Raw genomic sequence first — 23,973 nt, 5'->3', positions numbered from 1 at the left:
TAGAATTACCACACATATTATTTAATGTGTAAAAAAAACTACAATTAAAACAAATATTTCAATGATTACATCTTAATTGAACTTTTACTAGTAAAATCCATGTCAATTTTGAAACATTTTATTAACTGTATAGTGAAACTACTTATATTTATGACACTTTTAAGTAATAACTGTTTTTAAATTAATTAATTTCAATTTAAAGCTGATTACACATGATTTATTCATTGTTTTGTATTCTTATAATCGTTTCATTGTATGTCCCACTTTCAATCTAAGATATCTTACTTTATTTTCATTTAAAGTTTTTGATTAATCTCGTTTAATTTTATTTATATTACGTAGTTTTTGATTATTATCTTTATTTATTTATTCTAATTTATAGATTTGATCTATTTCCTGTATACATTTGATTTTTTTTATTAACAAAAGTCTGATAAATAGACATACTACATCCTTTAATATTAAATAATATATCATTTTTAATTGGAAACCCAGCTATCATTGGGTCGATAACATCATCAAAGAAAATATTTTTATTTTATCCCATTAACATCTATTTACTATCCTTCAATCTCCCGAAAAAAAACATCCCCTGAAATATCTCAAACTATCAAGTGCTCTTTGACATGTCGATAACCCACTGGGAATATTTATTTTTCCCATTTCTTCAGGAAGCTTTTGAAAAAAAAAAAAATCCGTCCTAATTATAACCGAGCGGCGCCGGAGCCGGACAGACAAAAACATAGAAGGGTTTGCTGCGAGGCTTGTTGCCATGACGACAGAGGAACCCTTCTTCTTCACCGCTCTTTTTGAGCACACACTGTCACTGTCTACCCCTGCTGCGCACACACACACACACACACACACACACACACACACACTGTACATCCAAGATCTTCCATCAAACATGTTTGGTTTCTGAGCCTCACATCTGTCACGGCCACAGTTCATGTTCCTCCAGGAGCTGTTTTTATTTCCTATTTCCCGAGGTAGGGCTTGACGTCCTGACGGCGATGCATAGCCGTGTAGCCATGGTGAGGCCGACCCCCCTCCCCCTCCACTGCTGAATGCATTAGTGTAATGAGATGTCTGCAGCCTCTGTGCTCAGCAGCAGCAGCAGCAGCAGTGGCGGCGGCGGCGGCGGCTAAAGGGACGAGCAGACAAACATGTCTCTCTGATCCGTGAGGACGACCGTTATTCCAGGAGGACAAAAAAAAAGCGAGGATCTACTGTCGTGGCTGACAGGAAGACAAAAAGGTATTTCACTCTTGTTGTTGTGTAGCATGAGGCTGTGTTGTCTATACTAGGATGCTCTCGTCGCAGTGCCTCATCCGGGATGATCTTTTAGTGAAGGTGCTTCTTTTTTTTTTGGTTGCTGTTCGGCCTCCTCAGCTCCAGATGAGTTTGCCTGCGGCGTCGGTGCAGAAGTCGGACAACAATAACAACAACAACAACAACAACAACAACAACCACAGTGAGATGCAATCGGCGGCGGTGGCGCCCTCGTTCCTGCCCAGCCAGTCGGGGAAGATCCCCGGCAGGAAGAGGGGGAGACCCCCGCTACGAAACGTGCCCAAGATGGATTTCTCCAGCCGCTACCCGGACTCCCTGCCGCCGCTCAAAGTCCCCAAGAAGAGAGGCAGGAAGCCCGGGTTCAAGGTCAGACGGAGGAGGAGGAGGATGTGACAGGAAGTTGCGAGACTCCAAAACTCTTATTGTCTTTGTCGCCGCAGCTCAAGCCCAGGATGGTGATGACGCCTCTGGCCATCTCTCCGCCCAGCAGCACCCCGGAGCCCGACATGAGCTCCATCCCCCAGGACGCGGCCACCGTCCCGCACTCGGCCACTCCCCAGGTGCTCACAGGTAATACCGGTCACATGACTTGAAGCTGCGACGAGCCCTGAACTGATAAACTACGAGTCACTGACTTACAATTGAACAACATTTACGATGGCGAGTGAGACGTAGTGAGATATTTGTAAAATTAATTGAAATGTCAAGTTATTTTGTTTATAATTTGCTATGTTTTTCCTATCATTTAATGTTTTTTATTAGTTTTATTTCAACTATTATTATTATATTTGCTTGTTTTCTTTATGCTTAAATGATTTTGTTTTACTTGTGAGTCTATAATAATAATAATAATTACACAAAGAACTACTAGTAAGTAAGTAAGTAAGTAATATTTATTTATATAGCGCTTTTCGAGACCAGGGTCACAAAGCGCTTAAACAATCAAAACAATACTCAAAAAAGTACAAACTTTAAAGATCAAGATAATACTGAGAACAACACAGGAGTTCGAGAAATTCAAGGAAAAGCCTGAACAAATAGAAACGTCTTAAGATGTTTCTTAAAGGAGTCAGTAGATCATCAAGCGCAAAGAGAGAGAAGATCGTTCCAAAGCTTAGGAGCAACAGCCTGAAAAGATTTCTCTCCTCTGGTCCTGAGTCGTGTGCGTGGAACCATAAGTAGATTCTGATCCACAGACCTCAGAGCCCGAGCTGGGGTGTAAGGCTGGATCAGATCACTGATGTAAGGAGGAGCCTGACCATGAATAGATCTGAAAGTAAGAACCAGAATTTTAAAGTTGATCCTGAAAGAAACTGGAAGCCAGTGAAGAGTTTTAAGGATCGGAGAAATGTGAGTTCTTCTACTTGAGCGGGTCAGAATTCTCGCTGCAGAGTTCTGAATCAACTGCAGACAAGACAGATCCTTCTTGTTAAGACATGAAAACAAACTGTTACAATAGTCCAGACAAGAAGAAACAAACGCATGGATTACAAGATCCAGATCATGTTCCGACAACATTTTCCTAAGTTTAGAGATTTTTCTCAGTTGAAGGAAACAGTTTCTGGTCAGTTTTCTGCAATGTCGAACAAGAGACATGTCTTTATCAAATACGACACCCAGGTTTCTCAGGCTCAGTTTGACAGACTGACCCAAGTCACCCAAGTACTGACTCAACCCTGGAATCTTATCATCAGGAGCAATCATCAGTGTTTCAGTTTTGTCCACATTTAGCTGTAGAGTGTTTTCACTCAGCCATTGTTTGATTTCTAGCAAACAATTGACTAAGCTGTTCAGCCTCTGGGGCTCAGTTGGATCAAAAGAGCAGTAGAGCTGGATGTCATCAGCAAAAATGTGATAAGAAACATCTGGAAATCTCTTAATGATTTTACCGAGGGGAATCAAGTACAGCAAAAACAATAAAGCACCCAGAACAGAACCTTGAGGGACTCCACACAACAGATCTGCCGATTCAGACCTCATTTGATTGGCAGATGCACTAAAACTGCGCCCAGAAAGGTAAGATGAGAACCATTCTAACACAGACCCAGACAGTCCCACTTCATCCCTCAGTCTTCTCAGCAGGATCTGGTGATCAACTGTGTCAAAGGCTGAGGACAGATCCAAGAGAACCAGAACAGTGAATTTACCAGAGTCAGCCGACATCATGATGTCACCAGACACTTTCAATAAAGCTGTCTCCGTAGAGTGATGCTTACGGAAGCCAGACTGAAACTTCTCATGGATGTCGCTCTGATCCAGGAACAAAGACAGCTGCTCAGGCACCACCTTCTCCAAGATCTTGGACAAGAAAGGGAGCTTAGAAATAGGCCTGAAATTACTGAGGTCAGTTGGGTCTAAGCCTGTTTTTTTGAGCAGAGGCTCCACAATGGCATGTTTAAATGCATTGGGAAAAACCCCTGTGGAAAGGGAGAGGTTCACCATATTGGTAACCCAGGGGCCAATTACATCAAATACTTTGATAAAAAGCCTACAAGGAAGGACGTCATCTGAGCAAGAGGAGGGTTTCATCTTGTTCACTAGTGCCGAAATATCACCCAAAGATACAGCAGTGAAGGAGGACCAAGAGGAGGAGAGGGGCTCAGAGACAGTAGAGGTTCCAAACAAAGGGGGAGAGATTTTCTCTTTGATCAATTTAATTTTGTCAATGAAAAATCTCAACAATGCATTGCTGTCAGCTTCACAGAAGACAGGCGTGATTTGAGGAGCACATAATATATATACATATAATAACATATAATTGCACATAAAAATCAGAAGTTTATGTATATATATCCCAATTTCCTCAATGATAAATAATAAATACACTTCATATATCAGAGGTAATGTTGGTTCCGAATGTCAACCATTAATGATTTATTGAAAAAAAAACTTGGCATTTAATTTCCCACTGAATTGATTAAAAATTATTGTACTTTGATCTCTGGTGTAGCTTCAGTCAAACACGAATGTTACATTTGCCTCTAAATGAATGAATTTTAGCTCAAATATGTCAATATTATTAAATAAATAGTCAATAGTTTGTCAAATGCTGTGGTTGACACTGAAATAAAGAATCGTCCTTATATTTAACGCGTAAATTAAGCATCGTGAATAAGTGTTTGTTCCCTTAAACTTCACAGTTTGTCTCTATAATAACACTATATTACATTATAGTTGTAAATGTTCTATTAATTCTGAAATTTTAAATTTTAAAATAATTGTGTCGATATTTTGAAGCAAATATAAAATAAAATGAAGGGCAGGACAGTTTTTTGAAGCAGTTTTCAAAGATAGTCCTTAAAATCCCTCATTACCGCACAAAAGTACGGATCAAATTGGAAAAAGGAGGGTTTTTTTGTTCCAAAGGTTGTCAAAACACGTTTGGGAAGCACTAAGGCAATGGTTGTAGAAGTCGGTCTTATGAAATGACGAACAATGAAAAGATGGAGGAGATAATTGTCCCTGCGTTCCCCCTCAGTGTGCATCTACATCAACAAACAGGCCAACACAGGCCCCAACCTGGACAGGAAGAAGATCCAGCAGCTCCCCGACCACTTCGGCCCCGACCGGCCCTCGGTGGTCCTACAGCAGGCGGTGCAAGGCTGCATCGACAGCGCCTACCAGCAGAAGACCGTCTTCACGCTCCTCACACAAGGCTACGGCGGAGAGAAGATATCAGGTAGCGTTGGCTGAACGACCGGCGCCGGTGCATTTAGACTGATTGTTGAAAATCCTCCCGAAGCAACGTTTGACGGGAAGCAGCACCTTCTGAGCCTCCCCGTGGTCAACAGCATCGACTACGTTCTCCGCTTCCTGAAGAAACTGTGTCGCAGCCTGCACTGCGAGAACCTCTTCAGCGATCAGCCCATTACTCAGCACAGCGGTGGCTCCTACCACTCTGACGGTATTTATCCATTAGGCCCCCTGTAATGATATAACCTGACTGTCTGCTATCGGATTTCCAAGGTGATTGATGGCGCCTCCTTGTTTGCTTCAGCAGAAACGTCCCGGGCAGAAGACTATCACTTAGACCAGCCGGAGGGCAAGCGCTACTCCGTCGACCCCGGCGAGAACACCTACAACTCCATAAGTTCCTCGTACTCCTCAAAGTCGTACGGATTCCGTTCCTCGCAGCAGTTCTCCAGCGGCTCCGCTTCCATATGCCGGCAGTCCACGACCAGCCCCAGCACGTTCACGGACAACAACAGGACAGGTACGATCTTCCCACTTCGTAGAAGTCACGGGGGAACTCTTAAAGAAATCCAACCTCTTGATCCAGGAGCGTACAGCACATCTTCGGAGTCGCAGGATTCCAAAGCTCCGACCAATAAGAACCCTTCCACCTGGTCCGTCGACGACGTCGTGTGGTTCATCCGGGAGGCCGACCCGAACGCCCTGGCGCCACATGCCGAAATCTTTAGGAAACATGTAAGCAAGTATTCCTGCTACACTTTGTGTCACCCTTGTGGACACCCTTTGTCAGGGTTGACTACTGTACTTGTTGCAGGTTGAATCTGATACAAGCTTGGGCAGGTTCCTCGTCGCCCTCGACTAAACTTAAAACTATAATCAACTGTAACTGTGGATCAGGATTTTAGAGCCAGAGACTTACTGGAAAGTTTGGACAATCCATCTCCACCTTAAGATTTGTGGTCCAGAAGGGGGAGGCCTTAGGAATTGGCTTTGCGAAAGGAACGATGAGGGCCAAAGAAACTATAGATAAGTCACCTAGACATGCTACTACGATCGAAGTCTTCGGTCGGAACAGAAGGTTTACGCAAACTTCTGCACCAACGTATCCCAGGAATCACAATAATGGGCGTTAAAGCTTCTCGAGAACTTTACTCTGAGTCTATAGCAGGTGAACTAACTAGCAGAACTAATCCAAAGGATCCACCATTAGCCCTTGTGTTGTTTCTGGGTAAAGGGGATCCGAAGGCCCGGAAACAAACGGTTTGTGGTATCCCTTGTATTGTCTCTGGGTCAATTCGAAAGACTTCCATGACTGCATATGTACTTATGAGAGCCAGGGAGGTCATTTCTTGGGTCACCAAGTCCTTAGTTGGTAACATCCAGTGCTATTTCTGTGTCTTTCTTTTATACTACATGTTTATTTTCAGTGAGTACAATCCATTAAACTTAAACCTAAGTCAAACCCAAATCAGTTGATCATCTCTTGGGTTCCTCGCAAGTTCGAGTGGCCATCCCACCTCTGACACCGTTCGTCACAGAGTGAAGGGAAGAGCTTTCCTAACAAAGGTGCTGTGTCCCAAATCGCGCGTTTCTGCACTTACACCTCGAAATTTGAGTGCACAAGTGCGTCCCAATGAGCAGTCTGCGAAAATGTAGTGCGCAATGAGCAGTCAATTGGTGCACTCACTACTAGACCACCCTTGAAGACCGCCATCTTAGTGACGTAGATGGCGCTAAACTGAAGCTCACTGACGTTGCGTCTTCGGACCAGATACCGACGTAAATGTCTCGAGAAAACTAACACTAATTTTACCACAAAACAACCATAATAACACAATGAAACACAACTTAATAACTTGTTTCAATTGGAGAAAAGTTCAGTCAAGTTTCTACTATAGTGTTCCAACAACTGGTTGTAAATAGTGATAAAAAGTAGTAGAAGAAGAAGCTGTCGAGTCATTTCCTCTAAGTGTGTCGGAGCAGAGTTTGATTTGAGACAGTACTACCGTCCAAATTTGAGCACTGCACAAGTAAGTGCACTGTCTTACAGTATACTGTAAAGCAGTGCACTCAGAGAAGTGCACGATTTGAGACACAGCCACCGTGAAAATGCATTTTTAACTGTGATTATACTGTCGTGTTTCAGAACCTAAAATGACTTCTATTCCAGGTTATAAACCCACAAGAAACGTCGTATAGGAACAGTGTTTTTGTGCTGATTTCGAAGACAACTTGAACATTCTGAAACTTTACTTCTCTTGGCAGGAGATCGACGGAAACGCCTTGTTGCTGCTCAAGAGCGACATGATCATCAAGTATCTGGGACTGAAGCTGGGGCCGGCCCTGAAGCTCTGCTTCCACATCGACAAGCTAAAGCAGAACAAGTTTTAAAGAAAAAAAGAAGCACGTTTTAGAGGCGTCTCTGTACTGGTTTATATCTGGGATTATAATCTGCATCACAAGAGTCTATCAGCGGACGACACCTGCGTCCGAAACGATTGTAGTTCTTGAAAATAAGCTTAGAAAATGGTACTGAAGCATTTTTTATATATATTTAAAAAACAGCAACGGAAAGTGATGACGTTATTTCTTCAACATCAGGAAAATAATCTAATCTCTTCTAGAATTCAATGATATTTTATTAGTTTTTCTATTGTTTTCTCGCACAAATACAGCTCATCAAAACTGTATCTTGAAGTATTTTCTGAAGTGGGTGATTTAATATCAAATAGAAAACACTTTCAATGTTAAATCACTGAGTAAATTCACATCATGCACGACAAAAACCAGCACATTCATGTGAATTTAAAACGTCACGATACACTTTTACTGGACTATAGATAGACTTTTTAAATCTCTGATGAGTTTATGTCGAACACAAACAAGAAGCTCATAATATGTGGATTAATGTATTAATATGCAAGATTGTTCAGTCGCTTGACACTTAAAAAAAACTGATTTATGATAAGATTCATACAGAAGTGGCTTAAATGGATCACAACACGCTTTTGTAGTTTTTTCTTTTTTAATCTTATTATTCTAAGTGAATGCTGCTGTAAAAATCACACGTGAGCCATTAATAGTCAGAAATGGAGCTTCAGTGCTTTTTATTCCTCCAGAGGTTTGGCAGGTGATCTGCTCCGGTGCTACAGTTCTATACGTATTTAAGTGTTTTGTGTTCGTGATCTGACGTGTATACGGTATCGTACGTGAGTATTCAATCAATAAAATACATTGACAGTTTGTTTGTTTCGTCTTAGTTCACAAGTCTTTATAGTAACGTGAATGTTTGAGGTGTTTTAAGGAAAGTAAAGTGGAGCTGAAACTACATGTTTCAGTGCGTTTTAAAATGAAAATACTCTAACTCTGACCACGCCCACTCTGCCGTGATTGGCCGGGTCTAAACGTATAATTGTGTTACAGGGAAGTCATGTGACTCTAAACAAGAACATCACAGCCATGTAGAAGGTTATATAAATCTAACTAAAGTATAATAAACCAAACCAAACTTTTTAGTTTCGTGAACCAATTATTTATGTTTTTTCCCACTAGATTAGGCCTTGAAATCATAATTATTCTGCCCAATCAATGAGTACTAATGCAAATAAAATAGCAGATTAAGTAGTAAAAGATGTGTATGTATCATTTATTTTATTCTTGGTTATGATACAGTGTTTTTTGGGCGCGTTGGTGAATCACATTTTGGCAAAAGTCTTCCTTTAAAAAATAAGAAGTTGTGTTTAGTTAATTTATTATGGTTAGTATTAGCAAATAATTGTAGTAGGTTAATTGAGTGTGATGAAAATGTATTAATTTAAATATTGACATTAGAAAATGATCTTAAGCCCCGCCCACTGAAATCACTTCCAGAGATGAAATCTTGTTGACCATAACCACACCCACTCTGCTGTGATTGGTCAAGCATGAAGGTTTGTCACCGCGCCTCATCAATCCTGAAAGTCTCCACCTCCAAGTGACTCGTGGTATAAACAAAGTGGAGCATGATCATAGCTGGCTGGAGGAGTAGTGAAGCCATTGTTACGTCATAATGGACTCTCGTAACCTCTCGTTCGCCCAGATTTCAGAGCAACTTTATAAAGTAAAAGTTGAAAACATGGACATGATGAGGAACTTACTGCATCTTGGAGAGAAAAACATTTTCTACATGTCAGGAGAGTTATTTTACACATTAGTACTATATGTGAGTCAGTTGTTGTTGTTGTTGTTTATTTTTTTGCGGACCAGTAATAACTGCCTCACGGACTGGTACTGGTAACCGGACCAGGGATTGGGGGCCATTGCTATAAATGCTTTATTAGATAATAACAGAACTTGTTTTCGTTACAGAATATAAAAATGAAATAATACGAATGTACTAAAAATACATCAATTAAATTAAATAAATAGGATAAAAATTCATTAATAAATATGAATAATAAATAATTCATAAAATAAAATACATTTCATTTAAATAAACAATATTCATGATGCGTACAGATGATAGAAAGAGTTCTTGAGCCGTGACGTTCTGGTCCGTATCGATCTCAGTGACGATGACGCACAGACTGGCCGTCAAACATTTGATCGATGACCAATGACTTTTATAGACCGTCGTATATATATATATATATAAAAAAAAAAAAAACAATTTTAAACTCGACGCCTCTTCGACTCGTGATGTCACGTCTGATGTGAACTTGCGTCCAACACGTCACCACCGTGGACGAGGTCCGGTGAGGAGACGCAGGTCCGAGCCAGGCTGTGATGCAGTGACGCTCCTGCAAGTGTAACCACAGACTGGCGTGAGGATCCATCCCTGGCTGCACCTCCACCAGAGTCACGTCCGGATCCTCCGCGGTTCTCACGAGCAGGTGTTTTGGTTTTTTCTTTTTTTTTCTTCTTCTTCTCGTCCCCCCCAAAGGAGCGCCGGCGCGGAGAAAACGTCTCCTCTTGACGAGATCGGAAGGCGGGGTTTTCTGTGGCAGGAAACACATTTATTCCTGTTGAGAAATTGAAGCTGATCAGGTAAGAGATGCTGAGATTTCAATGTTTCTGGTCATGTCACAGGATGGAGCCGCTCAGCGACTACAAGCTTCATCTTTGGAGGTTTATTTTTCTGCGTGTCATTGTGAGATTTTTTGACGCTCTTGGCTCGTGTGCGCATGGAGTCGCTGCGTCGTTTCCATCGGAATGCAGCAGCCACTCAGCTTTATGGGCAGATGTCACCGCGAGAAACGTGGCCCTAAAATCACCCCTTTTTTTTTTCTTCTCCTCCTCTCTCTCAATGCGCAAATCCTTCATTTAGAAACGCGTGTGCGCAGAACAGAAACAGCGCAGTTTTTTCCCCCCCTGATGTCGCTCAGGAAATAATCTGCATTACAACAAAAAAAAAACTCCTCAAGGTCATTGTCTGTCTATTGGTACGTCATGGATTCTGTTCCCATGCACGCGGGCGACGGGGCTTCTGGGTGCGCATTGGATTTTGCGCTGGTTTCGAAAGGCGCACTTTCGCGCAGCTTGTTGTGAAGGCCCGAGTCAATGCGGTGCCGACGGTAGAAGCCGCAGCTCAGAAGTGGACCATATGGTGCCCACAATAGCGGCTCAAAAAGTCACATTTGTTAAGTGGTGCATTGTGGATTGACGCATCCCTGCCCACTGCGTGTGACTTGGCTCACCATGAGTCAATAATTCATGGGGCTTCTGGAGTGTGGACGGCTCTGGGTGATTGGTCTGTGGGTTTTTCCAGAAGATCCAGATTACACAACAGGCCCCTGTGGATCCACTGCAGCAGTGGGGCTCGGACACCGTGTTGTCGTTTGTCAGATTATAGGACATGCGTTGACACTGGAAACTTGATCAGAAGATCGAAGCGTGTGATGGTCTCCATTGATGATGCAGGGGGTCAGTGCCGGACCAGGAATAGAATCCAGGGCACTGTCTGAGCACGAGAGGATGTGATGACACCGTCCCAGCTACCTGGGGCCAGAGGCACAAACGACAGCCAGACTTTATCAACAAAATTGTGTAAACTATTTGGGACTAAATTGTTGGTTTTGTTGCCTGGTAACGAGATATTTGAAATAAAAATGTGTGACACGAGCAAAGGAGTGAGATCTTCAACTGGGCTGAAGATTCTTAAGAACCGTAAGACGAGGAAGATTGAACCAGAAAGATTATAAACTTCAATAAACATCATTTTTTTTTGGAAATAATAGTATAATTTAAATGTTATATACCATCCTGTAACTCTCTGACTGTCGTGAAGACACTGTTTCTTTAAGTGACATCACAAAAACAGATGGCAAACCCTCATGGGAGCCAAGGCCTCAAGCGGGCGTGATTTATTTGCTTAGCTAATGGATGGAATAGCAAGCTATAGTCACTGTTTCTAAGGACCGTGTGAGACTTTTTTGGTGGTTTCAGTTTTATTTCAGGGAAGTATAAATGTTTAAAATTATAAAGTAGGTATTACTTGAATGAAGTGTTTATTACGGGATGATACAGTTTAATTCCTTAGACATTTACGCTCGAGGTGGGACTTCTTTTCCTTTAAAATGGCCTGTCCTTGACAATCTTTTTTAAAAGGAGTGAATACAAGCTGTAGGTTAAAAGAAAGAAGTATAAATGGCCTTGTAAACTAAAAAAATAAAACAAATCATTTTAAATGTGAATTCCATAGAACTGAGACAGAGACATTATAAAATGAAGGCTTTAGAAAACTGAATATTAAAAAAAAGATGTTATTTTGTTTGCGATGTAGAAATGGAGCTCCAAAAACAATAGGGTGAGGAGGCCTCGGGGCAGACCCAGGTCAAAAGACATTTTCTTCCATGTGGTTCACCTTGGAACGCCTCTTGAACGTTGTTTCTGGGTTATTTATCGTCACTGTTGCCTCCTGGACGAGATGAAAACGGGTGGATGGATGAACAAGTTGATTATATAGAACATTGATTTTGTTTCCGTGTGATTATCTGGTGTGATGTTTGTGACGCTCCATGTTTGGATCGACCCGATCCGTGCTCGGGAGATACTGGAGTTCAAGAAAAACAAACACCAATTGTTATTTATTATTAATACATGGAGCTATTTTAAGTCAAAGAAATGAAGGAAGAAGTTGAAATTGAGTCACAATAATGGCAAGAACAACAAAATTGCTCCAAGAAAACAGAACTTTTTCTTCATTTATTCATCATAGAAGTGATGTGGTTTTTTTTCAGCCCAGTTACATCATCCATGTCAGACCGGTCGACGTCTTTCACACTCGCTCCAGAATCCGAGCTGCCGGCTGTCGAGCATGAATAAACTAATCATTCACGTGGATGTGCTCGGCAGGAATCATGGGAAAGACGAACAGCAAGCTGACTCCCGAGGTGATGGAGGATCTGGTGAGGAGCACGGAGTTCAACGAGCACGAGCTCAAGCAGTGGTACAAGGGCTTCCTGAAAGACTGTCCCACTGGCAGGCTGAACCTGGAGGAGTTCCAGCAGCTTTACGTCAAGGTGCGGGATCTTCCCGACAGAGTTCAGGGTTGAACAGAAACAGGCTTTAAGGAAAACTTCTTTTTTTTTTTGGTTGGTGGTTGTTGTTGTTGTTGTTGCAGTTTTTCCCGTACGGTGACGCGTCAAAGTTTGCACAGCACGCCTTCAGGACCTTCGACAAAAACGGAGACGGGACCATCGACTTCCGAGAGTTCATCTGCGCCCTGTCCATCACATCGCGCGGGAGCTTCGAGCAGAAGCTCAACTGGGCCTTCAACATGTACGACCTGGACGGAGACGGCAAGATCACCCGAGTGGAGATGCTGGAGATCATCGAGGTGAGAGGAACGATTGAAGAGACAATAATAATAACACAAGATCACTTTCCTCTGATAAACTACCAGTGGACCAAGTGAACTGGTTTAGTCATGTCTTCAGGTGTATTTAATTCATTTTAATAATGTTATTGTGGCTATAATTGTCCTGAAATTAGATCAAATGAGAGCCAATGACTTTATATTAGCATCTCTTTTGCTATAATGAGCCGTAAAATGTTCAACACTGTCATCATCTCTGGTGTGAACGTCTTCAAGGCTGTTTTAATTAAAAAGATGTAGAGAAACTTATTTATCTCACTCTTTAGATCAATGAGAAAAAACTAAACTGATATCAGTCAGATTTAAAGTAATTTCTGGGAGATTGTATCGGAATTATTATTTTTTCCCCAAATAATCTTGTATCTGTGATGATGCTAGCAAACGGTAAATCAGTATCGACTTATTATTAGTTTTAAAGCTATCACATGTTTTACATTAAGCGTTATATGATATAAACTTGGTAAAATTGTTTTAAGATTAAACCCAGATTAATGTGTTGATGTGTTAAGTGCGGTTTTATGTCACAATAGACACTATAAAATGAGTTTCACCTCATGCAAGGTCAGGACCTGATACAAGTTAAACTTGTACAGGACAGAGAAGCATGAAAACCAGTGACCGGGGCCAGGATGGGTCAAATCTCGGCTGCAGAGAGCTACCATTAGCATGCTAATGTCGCTAAAGCAAGTTATTGATAAACAAAAGCTGCATTTTAGTTTGAAAAGGTTATAAAAATGCATCCAATACAACAATTTTATATGAATGATCATTATGTTTGCGTAATAGTTGGAATAGTCTTTGATGAATAGATTTTTTAAATGAATTTTTACCATGTTTTACTAATGTACTTTCATTTTATTAACTTGTTTCCTTATCTGTTAGCCTGATTACACCAAAATAAACAAAGGAACTGATTTTGATTTTTTGTTTTTAATGGGCAAAATATGGGACTGGGACCAGGAAAATATACCATTTTGGGTCAAAACTACCATCTGGATCCATGAATCAGTTGAAGGATTGGTTACTTAGTGGGGCAGGGAGCTTGCAGAATCCTCTTTGCTCCAACTGTTTATGTTCTGTGGGCTAGTTATAATTATAACCATTATTTAAGCATTATTTTTGGTCAGATTAGACCAAGATAAGGAAGTTGAGCCTTTTTTAAAAATCATTTGTCATCTTTAAAAGTGTGTGTTATGTATATTCGTAATAAATCAAAGACTTAAATAACTTATTTTGAATGAGTTCAAAAACTCAAAACACTGAAATCTCCATAATTTCTCCAAGAAATGTTCTAAAAATGACTTGTTATATTTCGATAATTTATTTTTCCTTGAAATCTTAAACAACTGGTATTATTTAGAAGAATATATCTTCAGTGTTTATATCTCTATGTTACCTTAAGACCTAAGCGACTAAAACAAAAAGCCTTAAACGTGTCCTCCGATGGTTCCTCAGGCCATCTACAAGATGGTGGGCACCGTCATCATGATGAAGATGAACGAGGACGGCTTGACACCGGAGCAGAGGGTGGACAAGATCTTCAGCAAAATGGATAAGAACAACGACGACCAGATCTCGTTGGATGAGTTCAAGGAGGCGGCGAAGAGCGACCCGTCCATCGTGCTGCTGTTGCAGTGTGACATGCAGAAGTGAGCGACGCCGACGCCGACGCCGACGCCGCCGCTCCCTCGTCTCCCCGTCTGTATCCACACACTCTGGACCGCAGCACTTGTTCTACTGTTTCATTAGGTTTCTCTGCCATTTCCACAGGAAAAAAAAAACAAACAATGCTTGGACTATTTTTAAATGGACTCGCTTCTTGTGGTCGTATGCATGAGAATGTATAATGCTGACTAATTTTGAATATAGCTCTTAAGATATCATACATTTCTATTTAAAAAAAAAAAGATGCCGATGTGATTTGTGCACAGTGACCCCTATGACGTCCCCCTTCTTCGCTTGTATCTCAGTGGAGCACAGACTTCTGTTCCTGCAGTGTTTAGGATCCCCCGGTGTTCACTGCTGCCACCACTGTAAGCTTGACTAGTCACAGAACAATAATTCCTATGATAATTGTAAACCACCCGGACTCGTAGAGAAGCTCCCGTCTGTCCCAGATGTTCTCACACGACGGAACCAAAAAGGGGGGGAAAAAGGTTCCTTTGCATGCAGATATTAAGTGTTGGAAACTATTATCTCTTACCTTTTTTTGCATCTTCAGGTGGCGACGAAAAAGAGAAAAAACCCTTTTCCTGAGAACTTCATTTGGTATTGTTGCATGGGATTGTACAGTGTGTACTCATCTTAATGTGGGAGCATGCTTTACTGTCACTATATACGCCTCAGAGTTCGGGGGATCTCAGAGGAGCCGGACGTCGAAATATAGTTTGCGTCGCCGAAAAAGGGAAATGTATTTAGCGAGCACCTTATGATTTCATCGCACTGCAGCATCCAGTCGTTCTCACAAAGAGGGGGGGGGGGGGGTTAAAAAAATTGGCATCTTCTTTTCAGGCGGCTTTATTTCATTTTTAGACCCGAGGACATATCGACGTGTTTACAGAAACAAAGAGCGTTTCTCAATCGTGACCTCGTCACGGGCTCTACTTCCAAAGCAGCAAAAAAAAAAACAACAACTAAAGAAATGACATGTTTACTGACGCCAGTGCATTCCTACTCTTTTGTAAAGAAACCTTTTTATTGAGAAGTCTCATCCATTCCATTCTCGAGAAGCCGCTGATTGAAAACTCAATGCCAAAATGGAGAAGATAAAAGACAGACCAGAACGAGAAAAGACCGCCTGGTTTTCCTTTTTTAATTTTTTTGTTAGTGTTTGGAAGGCTTTGCACTGACTCGAGCGGAGAAGCTTTTCATGGTCATGTTTCCACCTGCTGCCTGTGTTGCTACCGTATATATTATAAGTCACCATCTTTGTCAACGTTTCTATCAAGAGAAAAAAACACTCAATCATTTAAGACTCTTTTATACACGTGGCATGTGTCGCACCAAAAAATCTGCTCCTCGGAGGTAAAAGCGTAAAAACAAGAGGAAAAAATAAAATTTGACAATATGACAGCTTTTAATCGTTTTCACTTCTCCTCATGTTGTAAAATTGAGCCCAAAAACTATTGCTGTCATCTTCTGCTGCCAACAGTGAAATATGAAGGTCTTGTTTACATTACTAACATGGACATTGACGATCACTAAAACTTGCATTAAAGCACTGATGTGTTAAAGACTTGAACGCTTGGCAAATGTTTCTTGCATCGCGGGTGGACCAAGAGAAAATTGACAAAATGACTGCGAGTATTTCATATTTGTAAATGTATGGCTTTAACTGGAGACTTTATATATTTTCACTTTGCTGTCGTTAGAAATAGTTTACGACGTTTTCAATATAGAATTGCTTATAAAGTGCTAAACCTTGTTTCAAATACAAAGGGCACTCATGAAAAAACATATTATTTGTTAATATATATTTTAAATAAACTGTTGCCTCACTTACCCATTTTTTACCGATAACTAAAAGTTAAAACAGAGCATTTTTATCGCTATAAATAGTCTAGATCAGGGGTCGGGAACCTATGGCTCGCGAGCCAGGTGTGGCTCTTTTGATGATTGCATCTGGCTCGCAGATTTCGGCTTTTCAGATAAAACATAAAATATTATCACTTGTTTCAGGGGTGGGCAATACGTCGATCTGTCAAGCTGTTGCGAGTAGATCGCGTGATTTAATAAAATATGATATAAGAAAATAGTAAAGAGAGCTCTGATTGGCTGCTGTGCATGTCAATCAAATGGTTATTGTGCCGATTGGTTGAAAATTTGATTGACATGCACAGCAGCCAATCAGAGCTCCTGCCTCTTCCACTGAACGCACGGAAAAGATCATATGAATCGAGAATTCAGAAAAACGATATAGAATTATAAGCTTGTTTTTTTTAAATAATATATCGAACAAAATAATGCGCGTTTGATCGCTTCAGGTTCTTCTCTACGAGAGTCACAGAAACATGACGTCAGGTCCATCAAAGTTAAGCTGCAGGTTTCAATGCTGCAACAAATGCTGGTTTTCCTTTTGTGATCGCGGTCCTTAAAACACACTTGTATTAATACACCATCACATGATGACTATTTGTAAATTACCTTTATCTCACGAATGTAATAAGAATACGCAGAAACACAAACACGTTAAACAGGTGCAGGTGAGACACATTCTAAGCGATGATGATGTGAAGTTACTGATGAACAGTTTTATTCTCGTTAAACTTCATCTGAAATTTAATTAATCCACTTGTGTGATTCATATCAGACATGTTTAAAATTAACAAATATAAACTGTTAGTTTGAATTCATGTTTTCATTTGTTTTTGTTTTTTCATGATCACAGAAATGGAGAAATTTTAGTCTTGTGCTTCATTTAAATATGATGGACATATTGAAATGGAGGCATGGAAAGGGATGAACCCGTCTGAATTCTTTGTTGATTTTGATGAACAAAGGAAAAGGGCTTGAATTCGTGTCAAGCACAGATTCTTACATCTGAATATTATTTATATGGCTCTCACTGAAATAAATTTCCAAATATTTTGCTTTCATGGCTCTCCGAGTCAAAAAGGTTCCCGACCCCTGCTCTAGCTAGTTGTTGCGTCACTTCCGCCTATTCCTTTTAAAAAAGTGTACAATTTTTTAACTCTAAGTTATTTATAATCAAATAAAGCAAAGTAGCAGAACTAAATCTAAAAACGTATTATTTTTTATTTTATTTTATTTAAAAAAAAAAAAAGAAAAAAGATTGGCGACCGAAATTAATCAAAAGGCTTTAAAAAACCTGGTGGCGATGACGTCACTCCACTTCCGGCCATCGCTAACAGAGCCTGAAAAACGCGGTAAGAAACTTATTTTTCTATCTTTGTCTTAAAGTTTTAAACGCTAAAAGAAAACGGTCGATACGTAGAATGTGAATAATTTTATTTAAAAAAAATAATGGCTATTTTCTTTTTTGGGGCGTTTGGAACTTTTTAAAATCCTCATTTATAACATTTTTATAACTAAACACTCCCAACCACTCCCTATCATTTACGAAAGACCAAACATATTTAAGTCTGCGTGAGTGAAGTCTAGTGGGATTCAAACGTTTGAAAGAAATCTAATCTATTTAACCTTACGATTTTAATTTGATACGAGAATTTACAAAATAAATATTCCAAGTTTTATTAACCATTCTAAGACATTACGACAATTTAAACCTGATCAACACTGGAGATCCAGATATTTTTGGACTTTAAAGAGCTAGAATAAAGCGATAAAATTTGTCCAAAAGGAAAACTTGATTTTTATAACAATGACTGACCAGTAGAGGTCGCAAAACTCAAACCTCGACTGACGAGTGTATTTATATAATGTTTACTGTAATGCGCAGATGTTTCATATCAAGAAATGTTTAATTTAAGGCTGATTTAAAGTACATTAAGTCCTAATTATAATTTTAAATGCAAAGATTTAAATGTGTGGGAAACAGAGAAAATATTTGAATGCATTTAATGTTTCTGTTCTTTACAAACTAAGGTTTTCTTTATAAACAAAGAGAGGTAACATATTAAATACATACTTCATTTATATGATATCCATAATCTACTACACATTTGGAATTAAATGTTTGATTTTAGTCCCTTCTTTGTTTCTTCTGGTGCAGTCGATGTCTCCACTATGAGCACCATTTCCTGTTGTCCACCCACTGGATCAATGGTACAAGTCTTAATCAGCAAAGTAACCCAACACCCCAGCTGTGGTCTTGTGGAACTCTTGGTCGATGAAGTTGGAAAGACGGTCGGTGATCAAACAAGACGGGAAGTTCTACGGAAGTTCAATGAATCGGAAGGAAAAGCCGGCGACCTTTGTCTCGTTCTCATCAATAAATCCTGGCACTGGGCTCGTGTTGTGTCCAAACAACGTCAGACTTTCACCCTGTTTCTGATCGACCAGGGACAAACCCATGTCGCTACCCTTGACGCTCTGGCATGGGGGCGTGACGAGGGTCTGAGGTGCCCTTCGAAGGGTCAGTCATGCATTCTTGCGAATGTCCTAACTGTTGACATCGACGGCTCTCAAAGAGCCACAAACTTCTTAAACTCTCTGTGTGGGAAGACATTTAAGGGTCTGGTTCAACATGTCTTGATTCCAGACAGAGTGTTTGTCATCGACATACCATTAATCTCCAAGTCGATGTGCAAGTTTGGAATCGCCAAGAAAATCCCAGAGGACGAGTTTAAAGGCCTGATACTTAAATGTTTGCATCTTCCAAAAGGTGACGCTACCGACATCTGTCTTCATGAAGAGACTCTTAAAGATTCTATACTTGGAAATGATGAAAAATACTTTTGCCCTGATCTGTTACCTGGAATATTTGAAACTGTTAAAGTGACGGAAGTTATTGATCCACACAACATTTATTGCCAACTGGTCATCCTCTCTAAAGCGGTGAAGTTATTCTCGGATGAAGTCCACCAGCACTACGAAAATAACGTGGATAAAGTTGAGTTTAAAGCTCGTCGCTCCGGATCTCCTTGTGCTTCCAGAGGTGCAGATGGAAGATGGCAACGAGCCACGCTCAAAGAAAACATTGAGGACAAGAGCAACGCTGTTGAAGTCTTTTTTGTCGATGAAGGTAAAACTGAACGAGTCATAACTAAAAGAATAAGACCATTGCATGGCAAATTTATGAAGATGCCAGTTTTCACGTATCATTGCTCTCTGGACAGCATCACCGATGATGGCAAAGGCTGGACTCAAGACCGGACAGATTATTTGAGAGTTCTTATTCTGAACAGGACTTTTGTGGCCAGGCTTGAGAAGTACAACTCCATCCAAGATGATTACTCCATCAGTCTTTATGCAGAAAATGCTGTTTGCATTAACAGCGCCTACTCTGAGATTATTGGACATTTTCAAAAGGGGCAACCTGTGCCTTTACCGCATCTTGTGTCCATTTGTGATGAACTGTATTCGCAACAGCAGTCAAGTGTTACTGTATCACAAGTTAAAGGCTTGTTGAGTCAAACGATCAGAAAGGAAACGAACATTACAGATGATGTAGTCTCCAGGACAAATTGTGTTTCAGCAGAAGGAATCTCTATTCTCCCAGGAACTGACCTCCCTTTCTCACACCGTCCATCTGAGATTCCCTACAATGAGTCGCTCAATGAGGGCTCCGAATTGGATGTTGAAGTATCCTGTGTCGAGGGCTTACACAGATTCTGGTGCAAGATGACCAAAAATGCAGACTCTCTCAAACATCTCATGTCGGAACTGCAAGACTTTTATGCTTTGCCTCACCCTCGACCGATAGTCGAGTCCATCTGTGTCGCCCGAAATCCAGAAAACAACAAGTGGTACAGAGCAAGGATTATGACAAATGATCACAACCCTGCCGTCGAGGTCAGGTTCATAGATTATGGTGAAACTCAAAGGGTGTCAGTTCAAGACATCCGCCCTCTTGATCCAGCTTTCCTACGGCTTGATGCTCAGGCCTTCCAATGCTGCTTATTACCAACAAAAAACGATGCCTCTTCTATTGGTTTGAGCCACTTTCAGAAGTTTTTGGACACTGCAGAAGCCAGAAAAGAAAGGTTAACATGCGTCATTAAGGCTAAAAGGTGTGATGAAGAAGGATTGTCTCTGAATGTAGTGGAAATCAGAACACCCTCAGAAAGTGCCTCTGAACTCCTCAATCTGGAATATTCAGAAGCTGTGGCCAATGTCAGTCCGGAGAAATATTTAATGTCAGCACACAATATTAAAGTTGGCGTGCAAGAAAATGTTTTGCTCACCTGTATAGAGAGTGTGAATCATTTTTACTGCCAGCTAGAAAGGAACTCAAATAGTCTTGAGAAGGTAAAACAAACCATAAAGAAGGTGGTCAACCAACCACAGGAGACAGGGGGACAACTTGACCTTGACAGTGTTTGTCTGGCCAGATACAGTGACGGTGTCTGGTATCGTGGCCAAGTTGTTGAGGTGTCACCAAAACTAAAAGTTCATCTTGTCGATTATGGTGATACTATTTCGATAACGGAATCAGATTTACACTTCCCGAACGCCGGAGTTTGTAACTCTGTTCCAGTTCTGGCTGTTCTGGTGGGACTGTTTGGTGTGCCGGATAGCGTGCCACAGGAAATCAACAGCTGGTTCGCCAAGCTAGGCATCGGCCAAAACTTTACCATTTCAGTGGTCGCAAAAGACTCATCAGGAAAATTCATGATTGAACTGTTTGAAGACTCGATGAATATAAATGAAAGAATTCGAGAGGGTATTGAAAAAGTAACTCGTCGAGCTGACAAGCATTTGTATAAAGCATCAACTCCCTGTAAGGAAGACCAATCAAACAAAGAGGACCAAAGGAAAGTTCCATCTGCTGTAGATGAAAGTGAGATATGTAGTCCAACGTTAATAGAAGATACGGCAGAAAATGATTTTGAAGACGAGCCAGACAAATCCTTTGCCATCATCCAAACTAAAAGCGCATACATGAATCCAAAGGTTCGTCGGGAACAGATTGAGGAAATTATTGCCTCTCACATTGTTGGACCAAACTACTTCTGGTGTCAGCTCATCCACGAAGAAAACCTTGACATTATATTATCACTGATGCAAGGATGTGGGCCTACAGAAGATTTTATTGTCCCAGAAAATCTTCACCCAGGGAGTCCTTGTCCTGCTTTGTATCGCAACGATAACAAGTGGTACAGAGCTCAAGTTAACGGTCAGACAGCTGACAAGGTCCATGTCATCCTCATCGACTATGGCCAGGAGTCAAAAGTGGCAATACATAATCTAAAGATGCTTCCAAAAAAATGGTTGCTAATCCCGCCGCTGTCGTTCCTATGCACTTTGAACGGATTTGACGAAACCAAAGGATTTTGGAATGAAGATGCATCCGATGACTTCAACAATCTGCTCATGGGTAGACGTCTAAAAGTTTCCGTTTGTGACGTCAAAGAGCATGTGCAGAAGGCACTACCCCAGTATGCAGTGGAAATCGAGTGCGAGGGCCTGGACATCAACAGCCACATGCACACACACTGGAGCACCGTGGCCAAAAAACTCCTGCCAGAAAGCTGTAACTCCGAAGAATCTCTCCAGGATAGTCACACCGAGTCCACTAATTCACAAGAAAATGTAGTCAAAGAAAATGTTCTTTGGCAAAAGAACCCTGCTCTAGATGAGAACAAAACACAGACAGCATTTGCCTCTTGTATTGTTGAACCAAAATTCTTCTGGTGTCAACTGGAGAACACTGAAATACTCACCAAAATATCAGCTCTCGCACAAGAGGCTGGAACTGCAACACATGAGGCTATGAACCCAGATAATCTTCTGCCTGGAGGTCCATGCCTTGCCCGGTTTCCCTGTGATGATCAGTGGTACAGAGCCCAGGTCTTCAGCAAGACTGATGATAAAGTTCACGTCATATTCATCGACTATGGAAATGAGTCAGATGTGGACATTAGGAATGTGATGTCGCTGCCCAAACACCTCATGGAGTTGTCCCCCGCTGCCTTCCTGTGCTCCTTAAATGGATTCGATGAAGCCAAGGGCTTTTGGAGCGACGAGGCAAATGACCAGTTCTACAGCCTCCTGAATGATAAAAGTCTCTCATTGAAGGTTCACAGTATAGGAGAAAATCCAGAAATGGCTCTTCCGCAGTACTCGGTGGAGCTGAGCAGCGAGGGGTTGGATGTTGTAGGAGAGATGAACAAATACTGGAACCCAGAGATAACGGAACAAGCGGTTCCTGAAGCTGATTCTAAAGAAACTCCAACTGTCAATAATAGTATGTACAAGGAGCCAACTATGTCTGAGAGGGCCTATGCTTCATGCATAGCTGAGCCCAAATTCTTCTGGTGTCAATCTGATGTCGCGGACCTCACCAATATTTCTACACTGTCACAGGAAGCAGGCTGCATCGGGCAGAATGTTAAAAACCCAGAGTCTCTTAAGTGTGGAAGTCCTTGTCTTGCCATGTTCAACAGCGACAACCAGTGGTATCGAGCGCAGGTGGTCAACAGAGTGGAGAATAAAGTCCAGGTCGTGTTCATCGACTATGGTAATGAGTCGGAAATGGACTTCAAGGACCTGAGACTAATGCCAACCGGTCTTCTGGACCTGCCCCCCTTGGCCTTTCTGTGTTCCTTAAGGGGCTTTGATGAAACCAGAGGATCCTGGACGGAATGTGCCATCGACGTCTTTTACAACCTTCTCGTCGACAAGCTTCTGAAAGTGTCGGTTCACAAGATGGAGGTTAATCTGGAGGCGGCGCTTCCTCAGTACCAAGTGGACATTGAGTGTGAGGGAGAGGTCGTCAACAAAGTGATGCAGAAATACTGGATTCAAAACAGGTTGGTTTTTTGTTGTTGTTTATTTAGATTTTAATAAAAAAGAATATACGATGTTGTGGTAATTCTGAGTATCTTTAATCCCAGATATGACAGCAGCTGTGTACTTAATATTTAAGCAGAACTATTGAACATTTTGACCACCAAGCTACTTTGCAGCTGTTGGTCAGAGACATTCTTTTTATACTTTTTCCAAGTAAACTAGAAACTAAAACAAGATACTTTTATCTCGTTTTGTTGTTTTGTAGACAAATACACATTCAGTTACACTGTTTAGACACTCGGGGGAGCCAGAGATACTGTTTTTAAATCTTCACTGCTGCTTATAGTTTTATTAAAATTCAAGTCTTTATTTGTATTTGTTCTTTCTAGTGGGACCTCATGACTTGACGTTGATGGACATAAGAAGAATTCTCTATGACGGGACCCAGCGTCCTTTAACTCACTTCTGCTGAGGTCACAAATCATTTTCAAGTTGGTTATTGAACATTGTTATTAAAGAAAACTAATTGAAATTATAAAATGCTTTACATAAGTTCCTACACTGAAAGTGGAACTAGTTTGGGTCACAATTAAAGAACGCCGCACTGATCAACTTTGCCTTTGATTGCTCGTGTCTTTGATACTATGTGACCTCGTTTTCAAACACTTTTGGAATTTTCTAGATCAAGATCTTTGTTCCTGGCCCCATCAAAGAATACAAGTAGAGCCGCGTCCGGCGAAGTCAGCAGTTTCCACCAT

General features: G+C 41.0%; 3 protein-coding genes across 4 annotated transcripts; all 3 read left to right on the top strand.

Moving 5' to 3' along the window:
• The first annotated feature begins 536 nt into the window (after positions 1–536).
• On the top strand, positions 537–8,229 carry LOC148060272 (sex comb on midleg-like protein 4). 2 transcript variants are annotated; one of them, XM_087779733.1, is made up of 8 exons: positions 537–1,257; positions 1,393–1,659; positions 1,734–1,863; positions 4,772–4,972; positions 5,036–5,197; positions 5,291–5,506; positions 5,573–5,721; positions 7,252–8,229. In XM_087779733.1, the coding sequence occupies exons 2-8, from the start codon at positions 1,399–1,401 to the stop codon at positions 7,375–7,377; spliced, it is 1,245 nt and encodes a 414-aa protein (XP_087635859.1). In that variant the 5' UTR covers positions 537–1,257; positions 1,393–1,398; the 3' UTR covers positions 7,378–8,229. The 2 variants fall into 2 exon arrangements, with proteins under 2 accessions (XP_087635859.1, XP_087635860.1); XM_087779734.1 differs by having other exon boundaries at positions 538–1,257; positions 5,294–5,506.
• A 1,513-nt stretch (positions 8,230–9,742) lies between these two features.
• vsnl1b (visinin-like 1b) lies at positions 9,743–16,082 on the top strand. The gene is made up of 4 exons (XM_087779846.1): positions 9,743–10,011; positions 12,319–12,485; positions 12,587–12,802; positions 14,297–16,082. The coding sequence occupies exons 2-4, from the start codon at positions 12,324–12,326 to the stop codon at positions 14,492–14,494; spliced, it is 576 nt and encodes a 191-aa protein (XP_087635972.1). The 5' UTR covers positions 9,743–10,011; positions 12,319–12,323; the 3' UTR covers positions 14,495–16,082.
• A 2,465-nt stretch (positions 16,083–18,547) lies between these two features.
• On the top strand, positions 18,548–23,804 carry tdrd6b (tudor domain containing 6b). The gene is made up of 2 exons (XM_087780400.1): positions 18,548–23,235; positions 23,605–23,804. The coding sequence occupies exons 1-2, from the start codon at positions 18,548–18,550 to the stop codon at positions 23,615–23,617; spliced, it is 4,701 nt and encodes a 1,566-aa protein (XP_087636526.1). The 3' UTR covers positions 23,618–23,804.
• Positions 23,805–23,973: the final 169 nt, after the last annotated feature.

This window comes from Callionymus lyra, chromosome 18 (genome assembly GCF_982586985.1).
Source record: "Callionymus lyra chromosome 18, fCalLyr1.hap1.1, whole genome shotgun sequence".
NCBI lineage: Eukaryota > Metazoa > Chordata > Actinopteri > Syngnathiformes > Callionymidae > Callionymus > Callionymus lyra.
This window is presented reverse-complemented; position numbering and strand designations above follow the sequence as displayed.